The 25,365-nt window shown below is 35.6% G+C and overlaps 1 protein-coding gene across 10 annotated transcripts in view; it reads left to right on the top strand.

Annotated features, from left to right (window-relative positions):
* The window catches only part of SPOPL (speckle type BTB/POZ protein like), a 58,191-nt gene that overhangs the window by 16,181 nt on the left and 16,645 nt on the right, over positions 1-25,365 (top strand). For 5 of the 10 annotated variants that reach the window (XR_008711977.1, XM_055572698.1, XM_055572692.1 and 2 more), the window contains exons 2-6: positions 18,078-18,237; positions 20,618-20,754; positions 20,936-21,057; positions 21,330-21,481; positions 23,388-23,515. Coding sequence is in view for 9 of the 10 variants with exons in the window: in XM_055572698.1 (XP_055428673.1) it covers positions 18,234-18,237; positions 20,618-20,754; positions 20,936-21,057; positions 21,330-21,481; positions 23,388-23,515 (543 nt within the window). In the remaining variant the exon portion in view is untranslated. Of the gene's footprint in view, positions 1-18,077; positions 18,238-20,617; positions 20,755-20,935; positions 21,058-21,329; positions 21,482-23,387; positions 23,516-25,167; positions 25,265-25,365 lie in introns of those variants that run through there. The other 5 variants (XM_055572693.1, XM_055572695.1, XM_055572696.1 and 2 more) reach the window with 4 other exon arrangements.

Here is a 25,365-nt window from a genome sequence, read left to right as displayed (position 1 = left end):
TGCAATGCTGAAATGCACTTGCTCTTGACTGTCTACCCAGATTGTAGGTTGTGTTCATTCATGTTGTGAGGTTTTGCTGCCCCTTAAATAAAGGAAGTGCTGTCTACACAGCCAAGCTTACTCAATTTTCAGAACTTGAAAGTTGAGCAAATTTTACCAAATGCTCACAGCTTGCTATGTTGTTTTAGACTTAATTTTCTGTTATATGTGAAATCTTTCTTGTGTCACAGAAGACAGTATTGCTACTAGTATTTTTTTTTTTAATTATCAGGTTGTATAGCAAATACCAAGGATGTGACAAATATTTTTACCTGTGTATCTTTTTGAGGCTTAGGATGTGGTAAGTCTCTTCTCATTCCCCAGTGAATATAGATCATGTTAGAATCATATGTAGGGAAGCACCATTCCTGTATCTTTTGGAAACCGTAATTAGTTGTTGATTTCTTCTGTTAAAACACTCATAGAGATTCATAACTGCAGATGAACTCATAGTTTTCCCTTTTTAACATTATCTTATGCATTTGTAGAGCTAGTATTTTAATATCTGATCTTATTTTTTAACTGCTACAAAGTACTGTTCCTGGGTAGTGCAGCTCTTTGATTAATACTGGTGCTCTACATATTCTTGAGTAGCTACTGATTTGCTAGTCATAAAAATCTTGAAATTATTAGCTTATCATGAGAAGAGCTGAGATGGCATTCATGTAGTTAAAGCGTTCTCTTGAGGTATAAGAACATCTATTTTGCAAAGGTTTTCTTTGAGAGGTCAGGGCTGGTAGGTAGATGGCAATAGCCTCCTTTTATATAGTCTAGGTTGACCATGTGTTACATCATTTCAAAAACACTGAATTAAAACCCAGGGTCTCTTAACACAGTGTTCTTCATGGATCAGTTTCATTTCTTTCTCTTTCAACTTCTTTCTCTTTGTCCGCCCCCTTCCTCCCTTTTTTTTTTCATCTTTTTTCCCCTCTGTAAACCAAGCAGCTATACGAAATGTTTTCCTTTAAGGAGGATTAAGCCATTTTAATGGTTATAGACATGCAGGGTATAAAGATACAGACAGTTTCTTTCCCCTAGATTTTATAATTTGAGAGTTCCCAAAAGTTGTAGTTCCTCATATCTTTCTCAAAGATGATGGTTTTTCCTAATTTTGTCTAGGTTAGTACTAGTTTATGTCTTCTGTCCCAGCATCTTGTCTGACTTAACATTTGTAATGTCTAATTTTTAATGAAATATTGTTAACAACTGCTTTAAAATAAGCCTTAGTAGTTTGGTAGAATTTTTATTTCTAGCTGCTACCATGGTGTGGTCTAGTGATAGGTAAGAGACATGTGTAATAGTGAGGTCTGTCTTAACAGGTGGTAAAATTTTAAGTACTCCTCTCTTTCCCGAACCCATCTCAGATACATTATAACCAGTGACAGTATCAGGGTGGGGCTCTCCATGATTAGAAGTGGGCTGGGACATTAATGATAAGGAGCAATTAACTCCTCTTGGTCTCAGTTGATGGTAAGAGACTTGATGCCTCTGCCTTCATCTCTTTGGGCACCAGCCTGTTGTTCCATGTTCATGCAGCTTACAAGATTCATGAAATTAGAATGATGGCAGCAAGTGGTATCAGTGGAAAATTGTAGGTTATATAAGCTGAAATTGTGATTGAGTGGTCCTGGAATAGAATGGGTAAGCAGCATTTTTTAGTAGAGCTTTGTGTGATGGTGGAAGGGTTCAATGATCCCCACATTCCATTATCGGTAGCCTTTGGTCACTTGCATCTATTGAGCACTGAAAATGAGTCTAGTACAACTGAGGAGCTGAATTTCTAGTTTAAATATTTTGTTATTTGGTAAGACTTTTTTATTAGTGATTCTACTTGATCTGCTTTAGCTAGGTATTTGCCTCCCTGACCTTATCTATGTTTCTTCACTGCCTGGCTGATTTAGGTTCTTAATAAATGTTTGCTCAGTAAATGCTAGATGAACGTGAAATTGTTCCAGTGTCCTGGAATTCTAGAACAAAGAACATTGCTTCAGTTCAGTTCAGTTCTGTTCAGTCGCTCAGTTGTGTCTGACTCTTTGTGACCCCATGAATTGAAGCACGCTAGGCCTCCCTGTCCGTCACCAACTCCCGGAGTTCACTCAAACTCACGTCCATCGAGTCGGTGATGTTATCCAGCCGTCTCATCCTCTGTCGTCCCCTTCTCCTCCTGCCCCCAATCCCTCCCAACATCAGAGTCTTTTCCAATGAGTCAACACTTCGCCTGAGGTGGCCAAAGTACTGGAGTTTCAGCTTTAGCATCATTCCTTCCAAAGAACACCCAGGACTGATCTCCTTAGACACTTTTTAAAAAGTGACTTGAAAACTAATAAAAGTAAACTACTCTGTTTTGTTTTTGGCCATGCCACTTGGTTTACAAAATTTTAGTTCTCCCACTAGGAATTGAGCCCTGGCCATCAGCAGTGAAAGTACGAGTCTTAACCACTTGTTCACCAGGCAGCTGCCATGTTTTTTACTGTAATTAAATGAGAAGAAGGAGAACTTTGAAGAAAAATGACTTATGATTTTTAAAAAATAATACCTTGTGGAGGCTAAAGCTTTAATCAAATGTTTATTCATATTTTCCTAAAATAAAAGAGATGAGGGGAAGAGTAGGAAAAAGGAGAGGGAAGGGAGGAAATATAGCTTTTATTATGGATGAATGTTTTAAGACTCATAAATCTGAACAATGCCTAGGGTTAATGTAAGTGGATCAAGAATTGGCAACTAACTGTGCAGAAACTACTGTAAGTATTTTATGGACCTTATCTCTTAACACTCATTATATTCTTTCTGAATGAGAAATTATTGCCTTTCTGAGGATGAGAAAGGTAAGGGCCAGAATGAGAAAGTAACTTGTTCAAGAGTTATAAAATCTAAAAAAGTTTTTATTTTTAATTTGCATTATGTCATGTACAGATCTTTTCCTATGTGTCCATTTTGATGAGTTTTGACAGGTATATTCACCTATGTAACAACAGCCCAATCAAGATATAGGATCATTTCCATTACTCCAGAAAGTTCTCTTGAAGATTATGCAATTTTTAAGAGACACTTTGGGCATGAGTTTATCTTTGTACAGCTACACCTCCACGTTACTTGCGTTAAAAGGGAGGTGGAAGCTGTTAGAGATAAGCAGTGTGAGAGCAGCAGCATTTGTAGCTCAGTAATAGCTGATGAAGAGCCAAATGATAAAGGTTACAAAAGCAAAAACAACCTCAAAAACATATTAAGGCAAATTTATCTGTTCCTCATAGTTCATGAGATTATTACTATATTGTTAACTAGTTCTATTTTTGAATTTTGTATGAGTACTCATACACATTGAACCAATTTATTGACTGCTTTCTGTGTACCAGGCAGTATATTAGGTGTTGTCTATACAGTCTCATTCAATATAGCAGTCATTTGAGATATTACCATTTATTATTCCCAATTTACAAACAAGAAAATTGAGACCCAGAGAACTTACACAGCTGCAGGATTTTTACCCAAGTCTAAAATCAGAAACCAAATTCTTAACCCTGATGGTGTTCTGTCTATTATTCTATAATACTAAATGCTACCTGGTACTTTGATTTTTAGGAGGCAACAAATGATATGCTGTCTAGTAAATATGTAATACTTTTTCAGTCAGTCAGTTCAGTCGCTCAATCGTGTCCGACTCTTTGCGACCCCATGAATCACAGCATGCCAGGCCTCCCTGTCCATCACCAACTCCCGGAGTTCACTCAAAATCACCTCCATCGACTTGGTGATGCCATCCAGCCATCTCATCCTCTGTCATCCCCTTCTCCTCCTGCCCCCAATCCCTCCCAGCATCAGTCTTTTCCAATGAGTCAGCTCTTTGCATGAGGTGGCCAAAGTACTGGAGCTTCAGCTTTAGCATCATTCCCTCCAAAGAACACCCAGGGCTGATCTCCTTCAGAATGGACTGGTTGGATCTCCTTGCAGTCCAAGGGACTCTCAAGAGTCTTGTCCAACACCACAGTTCAAAAGCCTCAATTCTTCAGCACTCAGCTTTCTTCACAGTCCAACTCTCACATCTACACATGACCACTGGAAAAACCATAGCCTTGACTAGACGGACCTTTGTTGGCAAAGTAATGTCTCTGTTTTTCAATATGCTATCTAGGTTGGTCATAACTTTTCTTCCAAGGAGTAAGCATCTTTTAACTTCATGGCTGCAGTCACCATCTGCAGTGATTTTGGAGCCCCAAAAAATAAAGTCCGACACTATTTCCACTGTTTCCCCATCTATTTCCCATGAAGTGATGCGACCAGATACCATGATCTTCGTTTTTTGAATGTTGAGCTTTAAGCCAACTTTTTCACTCTCCTCCTTCACTTTCATCAAGAGGCTTTTTAGTTCCTCTTCACTTTCTGCCATAAGGGTGGTGTCATCTGCATATCTGAGGTTATTGATATTTCTCCCGGCAATCTTGATTCCAGCTTGTGCTTCTTCCAGCCCAGCGTTTCTCATGATGTACTCTGCATAGAAGTTAAATAAGCAGGGTGACAATATACAGCCTTAACCTACTCCTTTTCGTATTTGGAACCAGTCTGTTGTTCCATGTCCAGTTCTAACTGTTGCTTCCTGACCTGCATATAGTTGACTTCAAATCGAGTCAGTATGTCTTTGCTTAGTATATGCCATCTTATACAATAGGCAGTAGTTATGTAAAGTTGAAAATAGAATCATCTCAAGGAGTTCTTCCTGTTTGATGAATTGAAAAACTGTAGTATTTCCAATTAAGAATCCTGGATTCAATTTCTGAGTTACTTTTTTGGGTTTTTGTTTTGTTTTGTTTTTTAACTCTGTGACTTTAGATCATATTACTTCTCTTTTTCAGTTTCTCTGTAGAAGTAGCTACTTCATTTAGTTGTTTAAAGGATCAAATGAGATAATATGTGTAAGAATAAAATTCTAAACTATGAAGTAAAATCTTATGGATTACTATACTAATAACTACATTTGATTAATTCTGTATGTGAGGCATTGGTTATGAAAGTGTTTGGGTAGTAGCTAAGGAATTATTCATTTTGCTGAAGAAAATGGAATGGGAATAAACTTAAGTGTTTGGTTAGTAAATGTTTTACAGAAGTGGCAATTAAGGTGGACAGATTAAAACACTATTGGTGCTTAAAGAAGAGATATGGTTAACTTATCTATTGTTCATTGAGATAGCTTCTCTCGAGTTTGAGAAAAAAGTGTTGTTATAGTTTATAAATTAGAGCCCTGATAAAGGTTTTACCTGAAGGGACTTGGGAGATCTAGTTCATATTATGTCTTCCTTTCTTGTTTCCTCCACTTGTGCTCAGTGTAGAGCACAAGTCAGTGATTGGGGAGGGGCTGAGAGAAATAGACTATAAAGGAACAAATGAATGAGTAAAAACAAAAAAAATAATAGGTTAGTGGTCTTGCAGCTTGCCATACTGAGTCGTCTCCTGACTGCTAGTTTTGCCCTTTTTTGGTTCACCACAGTTTATATATCACTATAATTTAAAATCTTACTTCATGAAGTTTAATGAACATAGTTATAAAGTGCCATGCTAAGCATTTAAATAAGGCTGATTTTTTAAAATCCCAATACTGTCTTTATAAGATTTCTGGAAATAGCCTCCTTTTAAAAAGTGAAATTATGTGCTTCATATATTTTTAAGGGAATATGGCCGTTAATACAGATCTGTCTGGGCTTCTAATTTTCTTATTGTGCCTTGTCTCTAAGTTATTTACATAAGTAATAAGAAAACAAATGAGCTTGTAGCAACTAGCATGACATACATGTCTAGTTGTTTTTTTGTGTGTGTTTTTTTTTTTAATTTTATTTTATTTTTAAACTTTACGTAACTGTATTAGTTTTGCCAAATATCAAAATGAATCCGCCACAGGTATACATGTGTTCCCCATCCTGAACCCTCCTCCCTCCTCCCTCCCCATTCCATCCCTCTGGGTCGTCCCAGTGCACCAGCCCCAAGCATCCAGTATTGTGCATCGAACCTGGACTAAATGATGATTTTTTTTGAATGGTTGCCAAAGATCCAGAGTGTCCTTAATATGTAATGCTACAGGAAAAGCAATCAGGTTTTGAAGTGATTGGTAGTTTATTTTTTCCCCAAGAATGTCATTGATTGCCCTGTGAGGAGACCATGTAGTGATACCGAGTACCTCTTGGTCTACAGTGTATGAGTCTTCCTTTATAAGCTTATGATAAAACTGGATCACATTTAGTGATTCTTGCCCTGAATGCTTTGTTTAGCCAAAAGCTCAGTGCTGTGCAAGAGCGTATGTGATCTGAAGCCTAAAGGGACTAGGGGTAGAATCCAGGTCTCTCAACACAGACTCCAGAGCTTTTTTCCATTTTTACCTTTATTAAGATAAACTATAGTGTGTCTCTGTCGAGAAATGTTAAATGATTTTTACTTTTACTCCTTTAAAAAAAAAAAGTTAAATCAACAGAAATGTAGTGATTTTTGTGGGATTACAGTGTGTGCACACAGGGGTTCCTCTCTGTTTTATTTTTGTTTTGTTTTTTTTTTAAGGAGAACCTTGGTGTTGAATGATAAGGCAACAGTAAGCAGAGGTTTTAAATTCCTGCTTGTGTACAAACCTTCCCCAGCAAGTATTAATGACTTTTAGGACTTATCAAATAGAGAAAGAGTTGGTCTTAAAAAGTCTATTTTGTCTGTTCTAATTAAGTTTCCATATATGTATAATTAAAATTTCTTCCTTACTATTGGTGTTAGAGGATGTTACAGATTTCAAAAGAGGTGCCATAACACTGGAATAAAACCCTGGGACAAAGAAGTTGAAAGCTAGCCTAGTCTTTCAGAATAATACCTAGGTAGAATATTGAGTCTGCCTGTAGACGGAAGTCTGTGAAGACTGAGTCATAAGTGGAGGACAAATGGATAGCTGCAGCAGTGATGATGAGATGAATGTATTATTGGTATTAATAGCTTTCTAGTCTAATCCTCACACTAGAAATGTGTGAAATTCCTAGATCAGCACCATCAGCACTACCTGAGACTTGTTAGAAATGTAAATTCTGGGGCCTGACCCAGACCCACTAAACCATTAACCCTGGGATTGGGGCTCAATATTCTGCTTTAACAAGCCTTCCAGGTGATTCTCATGCACAATTAAATTTGAGAATCACTGCCCTAGAGAAATATAAAGCTGTGAGTCTACCATTTGTAATTATGTAAGAGGCTGGAACTACTTATTTGGACTATATCAAGTTACAGATAGTCTGCTTTTGATTTACAGAAACTTCAAATTACCAAATTCTAAAGAAAAGTCACCTTTTATTCTGGGCAGAGAGTTCAGACTGTCAACAATTACTTCACTTAGGCCTCTGTTAATAGCCAAAATAGGAAAAAGTTAAAGGCCCAGGTAAAGTAGACTGGGGCTTTCCTGGTAGTTCAGATGGTAAAGAATCTGCCTGCAATGCAGGAGACCTGGGATTTGATCCTTGGGTCGAGAAGATCCCCTGGGGAGAAGGAAATGGCTGCCCACTCCAGTGTTCTTGCCTGGAAAACTCCATAGACAGAGCCTGGCAGGCTACAGTCCATGGGGTCACAAAGAATCAGACATGACTGAGTAACTAACACAATAACAACAAAGTAGACTATAAAGTAAAAGGTAGTATTTGCTCAACCCCTGTGGTGGGGAAAGGCGGGGAGTAAGGCCCTGTGTAATTTCATCATCGTTGGCTGTAACTCCTGGATGCCAAAACCCTCCTCCCGCTCTCCCCAGCTCTTTCCTCTTATATAGGAGTATATATAATCAGGAGGAAAGAAGGGTCTTTCCACCCTTAGCCAGCTTTTTTTTTTCTCTCTCCAGGTTTCAGAATATTTCCATTGCTGTATCCTTTATCACCCCCTGTTCTTGTTCCCCAAAGACTTTTACCAGTACCTGTGTCTAGGTGTGATGCCACTGAGTCTAATCACTCTCCTTAGAGTCACAGCTGTTTCTGTTTCAAAGAGAAGCCTTTCTCTCTGTGTTATATACACTTTAGTGAACTTTAGTAAACTTGAAATAAACTGGTTTAAGTGAATTACAGCTACAAGATGGCTATTCTCTTTTTGCATCTAGGTTTGACTTAGCTAGTCCATTAATTCCTCAGACCATTTAATTAGTCCCTTCCTTCTTTTTAAAAAATAGACTCTAGGCCTTGCACTGCAGAAATGAAGAGAAAAACCTTCATGGAGATCATAGTTTACGTTAAAAACAAAACTGTGCACCTAAATCTCAGTCATAAAAGACAATAAATGAAGGGGAGTACGTGATAAAAGGTGGTAGGTATATTTAATGTGAACTGACTATGACAAAATGTGGTCTACTGGAGAAGGGAATGGCAAACCACTTCAGTATTCTTCCTTTGAGAACACCATGAACAGTATGAAAAGGCAAAAAGATAGGACACTGAAAGATGAACTCCCCAGGTCGGAAGGTGCCCAGTATGCTACTGAAGATCAGTGGAGAAATAACTCCAGAAAGAATGAAGAGATGGAGCCAAAGCAAAAACAACACCCAGTTGTGGATGTGACTAGTAATGGAAGCAAGGTCTGATGCTGTAAAGAGCAATATTGCACAGGAACCTGGAATGTTAGGTCCATGAATCAAGGCAAATTGGAAGTGGTCAAACAGGAGATGGCAAGAGTGAATGTTGATGTTCTAGGGATAAAAGCAAACTAAAATGGACTAGAATGGGTGAATTTAACTCAGATGACCATTATATCTACTACTGTGGGCAGGAATCCCTTAGAAGAAATGGAGTAGCCATCATAGTCAACAAAAGGGCCTGAAATGCAGTACTTGGATGCAGTCTCAAAAATGACAGAATGATCTCTGTTGGTTTCCAAGGCAAACTATTCAATATCACGGTAATCCAAGTCTATGCCCTGACCAATAATGCTGAAGAAGCTGAAGTTGAACGGTTCTATGAAGACCTACAAGACCTTTTAGAACTAACACCCAAAAAAGATGTCCTTTTCATTATAGGGGACTGGAATGCAAAAGTAGGAAGTCAAGAAACACCTGGAGTAACAGGCAAATTTGGCCTTGGAGGACAGAATGAAGCAGGGCAAAGGCTATTAGAGTTTTGCCAAGAGAATGCACTGGTCATAGCAAACACCCTCTTCCAACAACGCAAGATAAGACTACACATGTATATCACCAGATGCTCAACACTGAAATCAGACGGATTATACTCTTTGCAGCCAAAGATGGAGAGGCTCTATACAGTCTGCAAAAACAAGACCGGGAGCTCACTGTGGCTGAGATCATGAATTCCTTATTGCCAAATTCAGACATAAATTGAAGAAAGTAGGGAAAACCAGTAGACCATTCAGGTCTGACCTAAATCAAATCCCTTATGATTATACAGTGGAAGTGAGAAATAGATTTAAGGGACTAGATCTGATAGAGTGCCTGATGAACTATGGATGGAGGTTCGTGACATTGTACAGGAGACAGTGATCAAGGCTGTCCCCTAAGAAAAAGAAATGCAAAAAAGCAAAATGGCTGTCTGAGGAGGGCTTACAAATAGCTATGAAAAGAAGAAAAGCCAGAAGCAAAGAAGAAAAGATATACCCATTTGAATGCAGAGTTCCAAAGAATAGCAAGGAGAGATAAGAAAGCCTTCCACAGTGATCAATGCAAAGAAATAGAGGAAAACAATAGAATGGGAAAGACTAAAGATCTCTTCAAGAAAACTAGAGATACCAAGGGAACATTTCATGCAAAGATGGGCTCAAAAAAGGACAAAAATCATTTGGACCTAACAGAAGCCGAATATGTTAGGAAGAGGTGGCAGGAATACACAGAAGACCTTTACAAAAAAGATCTTCACAACCCAGATAATCACGATGGTGTGATCACTCACCTAGAGCCAGACATCCTGGAATGTGAAGTCAAGTGGGCCTTAGAAAGCATTACTACGAACAAAGCTCATGGAGGTGATGGAATTCCAACTGAGCTATTTCAAATCCTGAAAGATGATGCTGTGAAAGTGCTGCACTCAATATGGCAGCAAATTTGGAAAGCTCAGCAGTGCCCACAGGACTGGAAAAGGTCAGTTTTCATTCCAATCCCAAAGAAAGGCAATGCCAAAAAATGTTCAAACTACTGCACAGTTGCACTCATCTCACATGCTAGCAAAGTAATGCTCAAAATTCTCCAAGCTAGGCTTCAGCAATATGTGAAGCGTGAGCTTCCAGATGTTCAAGCTGATTTTAGAAATGGCAGAGAAACCAGAGATCAAATTGCCAACATCCACTGGATCATCGAAAAAGCACAAGTGTTCCAGAAAAACATCTATTTCTGCTTTATTGACTATGCCAAAGCTTTTGACTGTGTGGATCACCACAAACTGTGGAAAATTCTGAAAGAGATGGGAATACCAGACCACCTTACCTGCCTCCTGAGAAATCTGTGTGCTGTTCAGGAAGCAACAGTTAGAACTGGACATGGAACAATAGACGGGTTCCAAATAGGGAAAGGGATACGTCAAGGCTGTATATTTTCACCCTGCTTAATCATCTTATATGCAGAGTACATCATGTGAAATGCCAGGCTGGCTGAAGCACAAGCTGGAATCAAGATTGCCAGGAGAAATATCAATAACCTAATATATGCAGATGACACCATCGTTATGGTAGAAAGTGAAGAAGAGTCAAAGAGCCTCTTGATTGAAGTGAAAGAGGAGAGTGAAAAAGTTGGCTTAAAGCTCAACATTCAAAAAAACTAAGATCATGGCATCTGGCCCCAGCACTTCATGGCAAATAGCTGGGGAAACAGTGGCAGACTTTATTTTTTGGCCTCCAGAATCACTACAGATGGTGACTGCATCCATGAAATTAAAAGATGCCTACTCCTTGGAAGAAAAGTTATGACCAACCTAGACAGCATATTAAAAAGCAGAGACGTTACTTTGTCAACAAAAGTCCATCTAGTCAAGGCTATGGTTTTTCCAGTAGTCATGTATGTATGTGAGAGTTGGACCATAAAGAAAGCTGAGTGCTTAAGAATTGATGCTTTTGAACTATGGTGCTGGAGAAGACTCTTGGAGTCCCTTGGACTGCAGGGAGATCCAGCCAGTCTATCCTAAAGGAAATCAGTCCTGAATATTCATTTGAAGGACTGATGTTGAAGCTGAAACTCCAATAGTTTGGCCACCTGATGTGAAGAGCTGACTCATTTGTGAAGACCCTGATGCTGGGAAATATTGAAGGCAGGAGGAGAAGGGAATAATGACAGAGGATGAGATGGTTGGATGGCATCACCTACTCAATGGACATGAGTTTGAGTAAACTCTAGGAGTTGGTGATGGACAGCAAGGCCTGGCGTACCGCAGTCCATGGGGTCGCAAAGAGTAGTACACGTCTGAACTGAACTGACTGGCAAACCAATTTCAGTTTTCTAAATGGGCTGCTGCTGCTAAGTTGCTTCAGTCGTGTCCGACTCTCTGTGGCCCCATAGACAGTCCACCAGGCTTCCCCGTCCCTGGGATTCTCCAGGCAGGAACACTGGAGTGGGTTGCCATTCTAAATGGGCATATCATGTTAAATACTCCCCCCTCCTGCTTATAATACTTCTTAAAAGTAAATGTCATGATTATATTGAGGTTCATTTTACATTAAGAGTAAAAAGAATAGGAAGCTACCTTCCCACTCCCAGTTCTACTTCCCACTGTAATTGTACCTGCTTATAGTCTAGGCAGTGTTGCCTACCTCCCTCTCTTCAGTCTCTCAATTATTATTCATTGTTAATTTTACATCATCAAGGTGTTTGCAATTTTTTTTTCTATAACTGTAATTTCTCTTACTTTATTTACAGGCCAGTTCTAAAACTTTTAAACCCAGATATTTATAATGTGATAATATAAATATTTACTATAGAACAAAGTTGAATAGCCTCACAGAATGAAATGAAATCCTGTGTACAGTGGAAAATTTTCTAAATATCAAGTTCTAGTGGATTCTTCTAGTTTTCTTTTTTTTTTTTTTCAGTTTCTTTCTCTTCCAAGACCTATTCTATTGTCTTTTCAGTCCCATGATTTTTTTCTTTAGATTCCTTTTTCATTTGGTTAGCGCTGTGGTCTTCAAAAGAAGCATCCACGTAAAGGGATTTCACAAGATCATTTTAGGGGGTGTCAATATATTAATAATTAAATTATTTGATTTTATCTGATTATTTTTAATTTTGTATGCTTTGTACATATGTTAGTATAATATTATGTTAATTTTAAATAGACATGTGTGCTGAGAGCATATGTTTTTTTTTTAACTCATCAAGTCATGTCATACAAAAATGTTTAGAGTTCATTGAGTAATTTTCAAAATAGAATGGCAAACTTCAAGTATTTGCTATCTGAAAATGTGCTTTATTCAGCTTGCAAGTGAGGGCTACACTTCATTGCAGTGGCTTCTCTTGTCCCAGAGCACAGGCTCTAGGCACATGCGCTCAGTGGTTGTAGTTTGCAGGCCCTAGAGCATAGCCTTAGTAGTTATGGCACACAGGCATTTGCCATGCATCATGTGGAATCCTCTCAGACCAGGGATCAAACCTAATTTCCCTGCTTTGACAGATGGATTCTTAACCACTGGATCACCAGGGAAGCCCTATTTCTGTTACCCCTTGAGGAACACCTGTTGGGTCTCCTTTTGGAATATTGTATCTTTTCTATCTGATCTCCAGCTTCCTAACTTCTCTTATTTCCTATATTCTTTGGGTTTTTAGTTTGTCTATTCAAGAGTAGTTTTTATCAAGAGTAGTTTCCATCAATTGTAACATTTTATTGTTTATCTTGCCCATTGAATATTTTATCATTTACATTTTTAATTAACAAGAATTATTTTCTGACCATTTTTTCTAAGACGCTTATATTATTTAAGTGTACCATTCCATCTCCTAAATTGTCTCCATTTCTACCATTGTTATTTTGTTTTGTTTTACATTTTTGGACTGTTCCCCAAATGTCTGTTGTGATTTTTCTCCTTTAGTTTCTCTGCTGATCTTTTCCTATCTAATTGATTTTTCTGCTAATTTGTCCCTGTTTATCTACCTTGAACTAGTCAAAATTTCTGATATACCAATATCATCCTTATTTTCTAGTCCTGTTATGACTTCATTGTTTTGTTAAAATGTGTTTTCATCTCATTGGAATGTTGGGAAATAAAAGAGACAGCTAAGTGTGCTCACTTAACTGCCTTGAACTGTGCACTGTTTTCAGGGTTCCATTTTGGCTATAGTATGTGATCCAGATGTCTAGAAATTAGAAAGTTGATAAGAAGGCCATTTATCTATCATATGAGTTTGGAGGACAGTATGAATTACCTTTGCTTTGTCTTTTCATTTCTTTGGTTGTGTGTGTGTGTGTGTGTGTTTTCTGTTAGTAACATGCTGGAAAGATTGTCTTTAAGAATTTAGTATAAGCTTAGGCTTGAATCCAGGCAGCCAGGCAGGTATTGCCAAATTTTAGCATTATAATCCTGGGCAAATTACGTAAACCTTTTTGTACTCTATTTTACTCGCCCGTAACATTGGCAGAAACAGTGATTACCCTCCTCATAGAGTTATTTTGGGAGTCAAATTAGACAAATACTTAAGCCTGGCATATATCAAGAAAAAGCCTTTACAAAATATTTATTCTTGATATTATTAGATTGCTTCTATTCAGGAAAAAGTTACACATTTTAGATAGCCCTTTCTACAAAGTGGGCTAATGAAGTGGATTATTATGTAATAAATTTTCACAATGATTCTCTGTATAATACTGAAAATGCATTTGCAGAGAAAACTTCCTCTGATCCATAAGCTATTCCCTCTTAGTAAGTACCTACTGGAATAATAGTAGGATCTTTACATGATTAGGCTCATAGGGAGCTAATAATTAAACACTCAACTAATTGTATCATTTTTCTGTGTGTATACTTATGTAAAGGTATAATAAAAATGTATATTCTTCTGGTCTTCTTGACTGTGTTCATAATTCCACTTCCTTCCCCACTCCCAAACTCTTTAAATTGTCCCAAAACCCAGCTTCTTATTGTGACTTAAATGAATCCCCTTTATCATTGACTTACCTGTTTTCTAAACTACAAACCTTGATATCATCCATAATTCCTCAAAACTTTATCATTTATACCTCTGCTCTTCTGACTTCTTACATCTTAAGTTTTGCCTGTTTAAAGCTTAGAATAGATTTATACAGCATGTTTGACTTTTTTGGCTTAACTTTAGGAGATTCGTGAGATTCATTCAGGCTGCATGTTGTAATAGATCATTCTCATTGCTGTATATTTCACTATATGAATGTACCACAGTTTATCCATTCTATTACGTATGAACATTTGGGTGGTTTTCAGCTTTTGGCAGTCACAAGTGCTTTATTGCTTTGTCTGTATTTATACCTAGGGCCAATCTATAAACTGTCTTGTACGTATATTTTGAAGAACATGTGAGTGTATGCTTTTGATGGTGTACCTAGGAGTGGAATTGATGGGTTTCAAGGTATTTAGTTATTTAGCTTTAATAGATATTGCAGTTTTCCAAAGTAGCCACTAAGTAAAAACAGGACTATTTATGATTTTTTCTTTCACATTGTATGTCAGTTTTAGAAAGTGATGTTCTTCAGGTGATTTTCTCATTTTATTTAAATTATCAACTAAGTTGGTAGTTAAGTTGATGTAACATTTTCATGATATTTTCATTATCTTTTAGAGCATTATTTTTAGTGTTGTAAATTTGGTTCTGTCTCTTCTGATGGTTAGTCTAACTAAAGCTGTCAATCTTACTACTTTTTTCTAAGAGCCAGCTTTTGGCTTTGTATTTTTTTCTCTTGTACATTTTTTTCCAAGTCACTGGTTCCTGTTCATACCTCTGTTATTCCTTCTACAGTCTTTGGGGTTTTACTTACTTTTTTTTAGCTTTTTTAGATAGAACCTTAAGTCATTGATTTTCAGCCTGCCTTTTCTGATATGTGCACAAAAGGTATAAATTTCCTGAGTATTATAGCTACATCTTTAAAAAGTTTGGACATTTCTTATCTTTAATATTCAGTTCAAACTTTTTTAATTCTCATTGTGATTTCTTTCTTTACCCATAAATTTAGAAAAATCTCTTTAATTTTTGGAGATATAGGTATTTTCTAGTTATCTTTGCCTTATTGATTTTTAACTTAATCTCACAGCAATTAAGGTTTATACTCTGAATGATTTCAGTGACCAGTATTTGCAAGACTTTCTTTATCCTGCAGCAATATGGTCAGTTTTGGTAAATGTTTCCTATGCTATTGAAAGTAAATTTCATTCTTTTGCTTTTGGGTATTACGTCTTGCTCCTTGCCTCTTGCCTTTTCCCGTCCCTTCCACCCTTCATAAATACGTATAAATATATGTATATATGGAAGGGACAGAAAATGTATATACATATACATTCATATATGTATATATGAATACATATATGTATGTTTGCATATTTATATATGTCATTAAGATTGTTCTTTCATAAGCTAATTAAAGTCTCCCACTGTGATTATTTTTGAATCAATCATACTGCATACAGACAATTTAGAATTGTTTTCATGATTGACCTTTTTTCACATTTTATTTTCCTCTTTATGTTTCCTAATGCTTCTTGCTTTAAAATCTCTCTTATCTGATCCTAATATAGCTGTACCTGATGTAAGTTATATATTTTCTCTTTCTTTTTAACCTAGATCTTTTTATACACTTATCCAGGCACAACTTTTATTGCATTTTGCTTTATTGTGTTTCACAGATAATGTGGGGTTTTTTGTTTTTTGTTTTGTTTGTTTGTTTTGTTGTTTTTACAAATTGAAGGTTCATGGCAACCTGGTTTTGACAGATGGCTGTTAGCATTTTTAGCAAGAAAATATTTTTAATTAATGTATGGACATTTTTTTTTAACAGAGTACTACTGCACACTTAGTAAGCTACAGTATAGTATAAACATAACTTAGATGCACTGGAAAAGAAAAAAGTTCTGTCAGTCACTTGTGTTATTCACTTTATTGCAGTGGTCTAGAACCCACAATATCTATGAGGGATGCCTATGTTGAAGTCTTCTCCAAACAGCAAATACAGTTGACTCCTGAACAAAATGAAGATTAGGGGCACCAACCTCCTAAGCAATTGAAAATTCTCATGTAGCTTTATAGTCAGCCCTCCATATGTAGTTCCTTCGTATCTGTGGTTCTGAATCTGAGGCAAAGCTACTATACACTGTGGCTAGACTCAGCAAATATTCTTAGGAAAAAAGTATCTGAAGACTTGTCAGCTTGGCTTCAAATTATTCCCTCTTCTCTGGAATCTTGGGACCCTCTGTGCTGGTTGCTTGAGTAGCTCTTAAATCCCTCTAAATAGATAGTTACTTTATTTTTATCCAGGTTTTTCTGCTACACAGCATAACTTAGTTCTCTTGCAAGCTATTTCATTATACTCAGAGGTAGAAGACCCCATGATAGCCTATAAGTACTTTTTGTATACATTAAATTATCTTGGTTATTACCAGTCTTAACCACCACTGCCTAAATTATCTTCAGCTGTCACCTGTGAAGTTTTCCTTGCTATGTGTCTGTTCTAGTAATCACATTAAGCTAAGTGTAAGTACTTTATATATATTTATATTTTTATATATATATATATATATATATAAAATTTCATGTTATCCACTCACCAACCATTGGGAAATGAGGTACTATAAACTTTTAATAGGTAAAAGAAAGAACCAGTATCTGTAAGATTACAGAATTCATGACAAAGCAATGATTCACATTGGTCTTAGAATAGAACTCTTGCTATTAAAATCTCTGCTATAGTTGTGGTCTTCTATAATTTGTTTGCTTCCTTTAGAACCCAGCTCAGGGACCACATCCTCCTGTCCTGAAGGTGCTCCATTATTTCTCTGTACCTTCCTCTATCATATTACCATATTGAAAGTAATCACACATGTACCTGTCTCTCCTACTGTATTATAGTCTTCTCCAAAACAAGGACTACATGTTATTCATCTTTGTAGTACTTCCAAGTTCAACGACTAAATCCATTAGTCTGGAAGCTTGATGGCTAACACACGTAGGAATACTACACAGTTGTTGAAAATGACTCTCTTGAGGGTTTTTAAAAATAATATAAATAAACTAAAGTACTTTATTCTCTAATAGTGGCTAATTTAGTCTCCATAGTTATAGAAGAGACTAATTTCATGTGACTTGTTTTGTGATAAGTGCTTTATTGTGGTGGTATGGAACTGAATCCTTAATATCTTGAGCTATGCCTATGTATGCTAGTTAAAGTGAGGTCCTTAAAGGCATATTCTTATCTTTTCCCATAGTTGTTAATACTTGTCTCAAGATAAATTTCTAGGATGAATCTGACCAAAAAAAATTTCCCTTGATATTAGCTATAAAATTGTCCTAGAAAAGATTTGCCAGTAACATTTATATGCTTCCCTGTAGTTTTCCTGGCTGTACGAATTAATAGTTTAAAAGAATCTTGGACTATACTGTATTGAAAAATGGTATGGGTTTTTTTTTATACTCTACTGATTACAAATGAATTACAAATTATAAATTCAACTCTCCCCCCACACCCTGCTTTTAGCTATTCTCCTGCAAATTGCTTCTTCATCTTTTCCTGAATTTTTTATGAAGTAATTCTTGGTTGACAACCATCTAATTGGTTCTCATGGACATCAAATAACACATAGGCATTTTTATACTTTTAAAATTAGTAGCTTATTATTAGTATCATTTCCTTTCCTTTTTGCCAGAAATTTTACCATTAAAAAATGAGAAGGGAGGTTATTAAAATATTACATATATTCCCACAAGAAGTGTATGAGAGTGCCTATCCTTAAACTCTAACCATTTTTTTTTTTTTTTGGATTATTACGATAATGCTGGGTTAAAACATGGCTTCTTAATTTAGTTTTAATTTATACTACTATAATTATGAGTGAAGTTCTTTTTCTGTGAATTAATTTGTATTCTTTACTTTTTTCTTTCTAATTTTTAGGAAATCATTAAATATTAGGGAAATTACCCCCTTTTTGTGCTCTATGCATTGCAAATACTTTTGTTGGTTTGTTGATTTCAAGATTGGTCATGGTGGCTTATTAGCTTGCTTCAGAATCACTGGCAAAAGTATTGACTAGGATCGGGCTCTTTTCACATGGGTAAGTCAATAATCATTGCCCTTTTGGTACATTTATTAACTATGAGTTTTCTCAGAAATATCCAACTCATATTTCTGCTCCTGTTTCTACCTTCAGCCCAGTAGACGACAGTGGTAGTTTTACTAGAATGGGGCTAGCCAGGAAAATTAGAGCTTTGCAGCCGGATAAGGTGGACTTGATCTGGGGCCAGGAGGGGGTGGGAAGACCATGGCTTTGGCAACTGAAAGTAGCAAACTTGGTTTGAAAGAAAGGGGACAAACCAGGTCAAAAAAAAAAAAAGAATGAAAAGCCAAACAGGTATCAGCAGCAGCTGCACAATATGGTAGAGAGAGATACTGCAGTGAAGTCCTAGCAAGTTACTAAGAAGAAAACAGCCATGCATAGAAAAATAAATCATAATGCAGAGTTGCTGCAGTCCAGCTTTAAGCCAAGTATTATGAGATGTGCAAAGAAATGGGAAACCATGATACATATTCAGGGAAAAAAGCAGAAGCCAGACATAAAACTACATATTGTACAATTCTGTTTACATGGAATTTCTAGATAACATATAACTATGGGGAGCACATTAGTGGTTCCCTAAATTTGGGAGTGGGAAGGACTTTTGGGGATACTGAAAGTACTCTAAAACTATATAAATGCACAGCTATATAACTAAACTCACTAAAAATCATTGATCTGTACATTCAAAATGAGTGGATTTTGTGATATGTAAATTATACCACAATAAAACTGTTTAAATGTGGAAGGGGAACCAACATCTTTAAAACAACAGTACTCTTATTAGTGATCTCAGCTCCCTGTTGTGACTGTCAGTCTGCTGTTCTGTTTTCAAACGTAAATAACCAATTGTAGTTTATAAAAGTAATTGAAGACAACAACTGGAGGTACTTCATTAAGAGAAGTACCTAATTTTTATGTAGAAGTGAATAATTGTTAAAGTGACAGTGTACAATACTCTTAAATTGTGTATTCACTTTTCTTTGAGACTCTACCTCCAACCATTTATCTCCTCTCTTCTTGCTTCATTAAGGAGCATCTTCACCTTCTCTCTTCTTCACCTCTCCTTTAATGGTCGTTATCTTACAAGTGCTCCTCATAGAACATTCCCAGTGTTATCATCCTGACTTTCTTGTCTGGCTACTTTGCTGGTTCCCTAGTTTATTGCATTGTGCTCCAAGTATGTGATACGATAGGAACTCTTCCGTATGTGAGGAACCTACATAAATAACATTTGGGTCAGTATATTAGTATAGATGCCATTATTGAAAGGGGAAATAATTTAATCATAAAGGAATAAAAACCTGACATAGTGTAGAATCTTTTTTGCTACAGCCCCTTTCTCCTTAGAACTCTGTAATAATTAATCCTTTTTCCTATATGTACTTAACAATGAGAAGAAGAATGGGGCCATCTTGATTCTTGTTCCTTTAATGGAGCGTGATACTTACTCAGAGCAACTATTCTGCATTTTGAATGAAATCCTTCCCTTTTTTCCTTTAGTAGTTTCTTCTTATAGGACTCATATGGTTTTCTTCACTCATTAATTATTCTTAAATGAAAAAGAGTTCTCCAGACTTGAATCTTTGTATTAGAATGTAATCTTGAAACCATCCATACCCCTGAAAGTACAATAATTATGTATATCTTTTGGATTTTGCTTCTTTCTTTTATAGACTTTTCCAAATTGGAAAGCATCATCTAGTTACTAATGTCCTGGCCAGGTTATGATGATTGTGTGTCCAAATGGATATAGTTCAAGAACAGCTAATTGGGAAGAAATTTTATGATACAGTAGATGTTATCTGGTAGGAAACACCGATGTGGACAGAGTCTTATTAGAGAACCTGTGTGTCTGAGATAGAGGTAGAGTTCTGTGAAATATAATTCTTCAGCATTGCCTGTTAGGTCACATTCTTTGTTTATAGTTGATCAAAGCTTTGAGCTCTGACAGATGAGTAAGTGATATTTGTAGTTTCCAGGGCTGTTCTAACTTTCTAACCCTTTTGATTTTCACATATATGTCAATAGAAAGGTGAAGGAAAGTGAATCAGATATTCATTGCTGTCAGTAAGTTTCCATGTGATTTTTATGTTTATGATCTTGCTGTTACAGTATTTTATTTTTGATTTGTGATAACTTAAGTATGCCTTTGTAAAATAGCTTCTGTAAGTATTAACTTCATTTAGATTCAAGTATTACATGGCATAAAGGCTTATGATTTATTTCTTAAAAAATTATTTTTCATTAATTTAAATGAAATCACATTTCCTCATAATATAATTTGAGAAAATAATTGTTTTATGACTGTTTAAATACTTCTTCCGTCTTGATTCAGTTAAACTTAGTGATTATTAAATGAAACTTCTTTTCTTTGTAGTAAAGTACTCACCTGTGTGGGATATTGCATACATCTTAGAAGACTGCAATAAAGTGGCAATGTCTCGGGAACCCACCCCACCTCTCTCTGGAGATATGTCTATCGGTCCTATAGCAGAAAGCTGGTGTTATACACAGGTACATGCTATTAAAAAATGCCTTACTTTATGCTAGGTATTGTATACTATTTTGAGAATATTATGAAGCACTTCAGCATTGTTATTAGAAGTGTTAGGAGATGAGTCATAGGATGTTCAACATGTGACAAGTCAAGAATGTAAAAGTCATCATTGTAAAAGTTGTTTTCTGAATGTTCCAGGTTAAAGTAGTAAAATTTTCCTACATGTGGACCATTAATAACTTCAGTTTTTGTCGAGAAGAAATGGGTGAAGTGTTAAAAAGTTCAACATTCTCATCTAGCCCCAGTGACAAAATGAAATGGTAAGATTTTTGGTTTTTTCAGATATTTGTTTTTGATGTAATCATTAGCACTTTATAGATTCATTGTTAGTTTCTAAATGGATATTTGTCAGATTTTACATTTGATTTATAATAAGTTCCTAGTGGTATAGAGAATTATAAAGAACTGTGAGAATATTGACAGGAAATCTGTTGTATTATTTAGATTATTTAACAGATGATTTCAGTATTGCGTCTCTCTTGAATGTTTAAACTATTATCTTCCTCCATGTGAGCCTATTGTTTTATTTTAGGTGCCTGAGAGTAAATCCAAAGGGATTAGATGATGAAAGTAAAGACTACTTGTCCTTATATTTGCTTTTAGTCAGCTGTCCAAAAAGTGAAGTTCGAGCAAAATTCAAATTTTCCCTTCTGAATGCTAAAAGGGAAGAAACAAAAGCAATGGGTAAGTGATTTCCAAACTGACTGGAAGACGTCTTTATGTAACTGTGTACATGTACTGTGACTTTTGCACTTTTACCTAGAAAAACTTAGGATTTTTTTTCCTAAAATCTGCTTAACCAAAAACATTTCATTTTGGCTGATAATCTTAAATGCCAGGGTAAAGTTACAGTTGTTTTACTAAGTCTTCATAAGACGTGTAAAATTAGTTTTAAATCATATTTAAATTTTTCATGTCCTAAAATGATATTCATTTTTCACTTGTAAAAATAGCTGCTGTTAGGACAAGGTACCTGGTTCAGTGCCTGGCATATATAATAAGCGTTCAGAAAGCATTTCTTTTTCTTCCTTGCCATTTTTGCCAGACAATAAAATCTAAAGAACAATGTGAATGGTGTTTCAATGCCCTGATATTTTGTCACTGTAATTTTTTTGAGCAGTGGACTAAACAGTGACTGAAAGGAAACAGTTCTTCTTAGTCTTAGAACCTGTTAAATTCAGTTCAAGCCTCTGAATTATAGCCAGCTAAAAATGTAGCCTGGCACTTCATAGTAAAAGATCATTATAGAAAATGTACAGTGTGTATAGTAGGAAGATATATTGTGCATTAAATTTTAAGTGATTTCTAGAAGGGATTAACAAAATCAAGTAACATCATTACAAAAAAACTTTCCAAAACACATTTTAAATACTATATCTCCTTGCTGAAGTAATACATAGTTTCACATGAATTTTCATAATTCTGACATGTAAGATAAGATAATGTCTTAGTTCAGGCTGCTGTAAGAAAGTAGCATAAGACTGGGTGGCCTATAAGCAACAGACGTTTATTTTTTACAAATCTAGAGGCCGAGAATCTAAGGTCAGAGTTCTAGCATGGTCAGATTCTAGTGAAGACTCTACTTACAGACCTGCCCACGTTGCATTGTGTCTTCACATGGTGGAAAGGACTACGGAGCTTGTGCAGTCTCTTATAAGAGCACCATTCATGAGCATCTCTACCCTCACAATCTCATCTAGTCCCAGTCATTGGCCTCTTAATACCATTACACTTTGGGTAGGGTTTCAACATTAAACTTTTAATGGTATACATTTAGTCCATAAAATGGAGTATCTCAATTAGATGTATTACTGGTTTTCTACCTTCAATTTGTATAGCAATAGTGAATATAGAAAGGACCTTGTTTATTTCATAATATATAGTTGTTAACCTGTTTATATAAGGCATAAGAAACATTTACTTTAGACATTTATTAAATATTTTACCCATCACACTAAAACCATCTTGTGGACCTTGATGAAAATTGTTTTTAGAGGTAATGGGATTATGTTTAAAGACCTAAGCAATGATAGGGGACTTTTTTTTAGCTTTTTTCTCCAGTTAATGGATTTTTCTCTAGTTCCATAAAACTTATATCAGTGGGATGGTTATCCCAGGAAAGCTCATATCACCAGGAATTATCACCAGGAAGGCCCTAGTGATTTAGAGCATCCTTTTTTTAAAGGAAGAAGCAAGAAATTAATATTTCTAATCTGGTTCTGATATTAGATAATAAATACTATGCCTTTGCCAATGTGTTTTGATCCTACTTTATTATTAAATGGCTTAGATTGTTTGAAAGATCTCTTATTTCTCCTTGAGATTTGATCTGGCTTTTCTTCTACTTAGATATCTAGGAATCTGGAAGTGAGCTCATTGATAATAGCCAGAATTTGTGGTAGTACTGTGAAATGATCTGATTCTATCTAGTGTTACTCTTACCATTTTACTTATGAAAACACATATCTGTAATTTCTATGATGGATGTATTGGTCAAGTCCTGTTTTTGCACATTCATTTAATTGTTATTATTAGCAGAATGTTTCGTGAATACTTGTTTTATTTAAACTTATATTGTATTTTCCACCAGAAAGCCAAAGAGCGTATCGATTTGTACAAGGGAAGGACTGGGGTTTTAAAAAATTCATTCGAAGAGATTTTTTGCTTGATGAAGCTAATGGTCTTTTACCAGATGACAAGCTTACATTATTTTGTGAGGTGGGTACATTTTTTTATTCAAGGAACTCAGTGTTTGGTTATATTTAGTAGTAAAGCAAAAATATGCACTAGAACAATATTGATTGCACTTTTTAAATTAACTAACTGGTATAATTGGTAAGGTTTTATATAAATATTCTAAAAGTAAAAGCTAACAAGTTCTTAGAAATCAGTATAGTAGCCAGCCTGAAAAAAGTCCTATTGTTAGCTATAAATTGTTTATACAGTTATACTGTCACATACTTCCTCATATAAAGACTCTGGATGTGTATGACTTTATATGAAAATTTCTAAATATCTTCTTCATTCTGAATAATTCTAAATGGCCAGCATTTTTTGTCATATTCAGATTGATGATATTAAATATAGTGGCTTATCAGTTTGAATCCATACTTGCTTGGTAGTGAAAGTGCCTGAGAAAAGATTGGGAAGCTTTTTGTTCACTTATTCAAACAGATGTTAGCATTATAAATAATGGCATCTCAAAATTTTTAAGCTACACTTTTTTTGACAAATGTATGATATAATCATATGCATGAAATGCCATCTTTTGAAAGTTGCTAGCATTGCTCCTTCCAATAATTTACACTTATGATTTGTCTTAATTTGAGGCTTGAACTCGCTTCTGTCATTGTTATTACATAGCTTTATCTATATGAGTTGTTGAAATGATAGGGTAACCTCAACATTAAATATATTTCAGTAGGTTGTTTTAGACAGATGAGTGTCTTAAAAGCACAATAACTTACTTAACTGCTACTGAATTAGCTTGACGCTTCTTATAGAAAATGTGTAAAATTTCTTGGCAGGATTACAAACTAATTATATGTCATTATGCTGTGTCAGAAGAATAATTGAAATATGGCCCCAGAGACTACATAGTGCAAATGGAATGCATCTTATTTTCACTTAGACAAGTTAAACGAACTATAAGATGAATTTGTTATGAATACTATTATTTGGTTGATAATGCACATGGCACAAGTGTCTTGAGCAGAGCTTATCATTAAATAATTTGATAAAAATATACACTAAAGCATTTGTTGCCAATAGAGAGATATTCTAAATAGTATTTAAATAATTATAGGGTGTGTTATTTAAGCATTCTTAATGTAGAATATTTTCAGAATTTTAGTAGTTATCCTAAATTTCAACATACTAATTTATTTTAATCACATAATTGTAGACTTTAAAGGACATTAAAGGCTATGTAATCCAATTAAGGAAAAAAAAAATCTACCTACTGCAGCTAAAAGTCTTTTTGTGAATTTTAAGAAACTGTTTCTGTTTTTAGAATTGAAATATTGTTTACTAAAATATGCTTCCCTAAGTATATTTTATTGGAACCTAGACAACTAAAAAATTCAGAATGAAGGCTGAAACTAAGATTTATTTTGATACATGTTTTTGAAGTATATTTTTTATCCACATGCTAAATTTTACGTGCTAGTCATCTCCTAAAAATAGAACCTACCAGTGACATATATTTTAAGTTGATCACATTTAGTGTTAGATACTATAATACATACCTTTACTGATAGAGACATTGATACCTTGGGCACTGTATATAACATAGGTGGGCTTTGAACAAACTTTCCTCATGCCCTCCACCGTTTCTTCCATACCTCTCATTGATGCCCTTCCTTCTACAGCATCTCCAGCACTGCTTGCAGAAGAGGAGGAAGCATTGCACTGCCCTACCTAAAGAACTGCCTCCTCCCCCTCCCCTGCAAGTGGTGCTGTAGACAGGTAAGGCAGTTTGGTGCTACCCTTTTGTGCAAGACATAAGTAATCTTGCAAGTCCTGTGAATCAAGTAGCCAGAGCTAGAAATTTCTGTCAGTGTAAACAG

This window comes from Bubalus kerabau, chromosome 3 (genome assembly GCF_029407905.1).
Source record: "Bubalus kerabau isolate K-KA32 ecotype Philippines breed swamp buffalo chromosome 3, PCC_UOA_SB_1v2, whole genome shotgun sequence".
NCBI lineage: Eukaryota > Metazoa > Chordata > Mammalia > Artiodactyla > Bovidae > Bubalus > Bubalus kerabau.
This window is presented reverse-complemented; position numbering and strand designations above follow the sequence as displayed.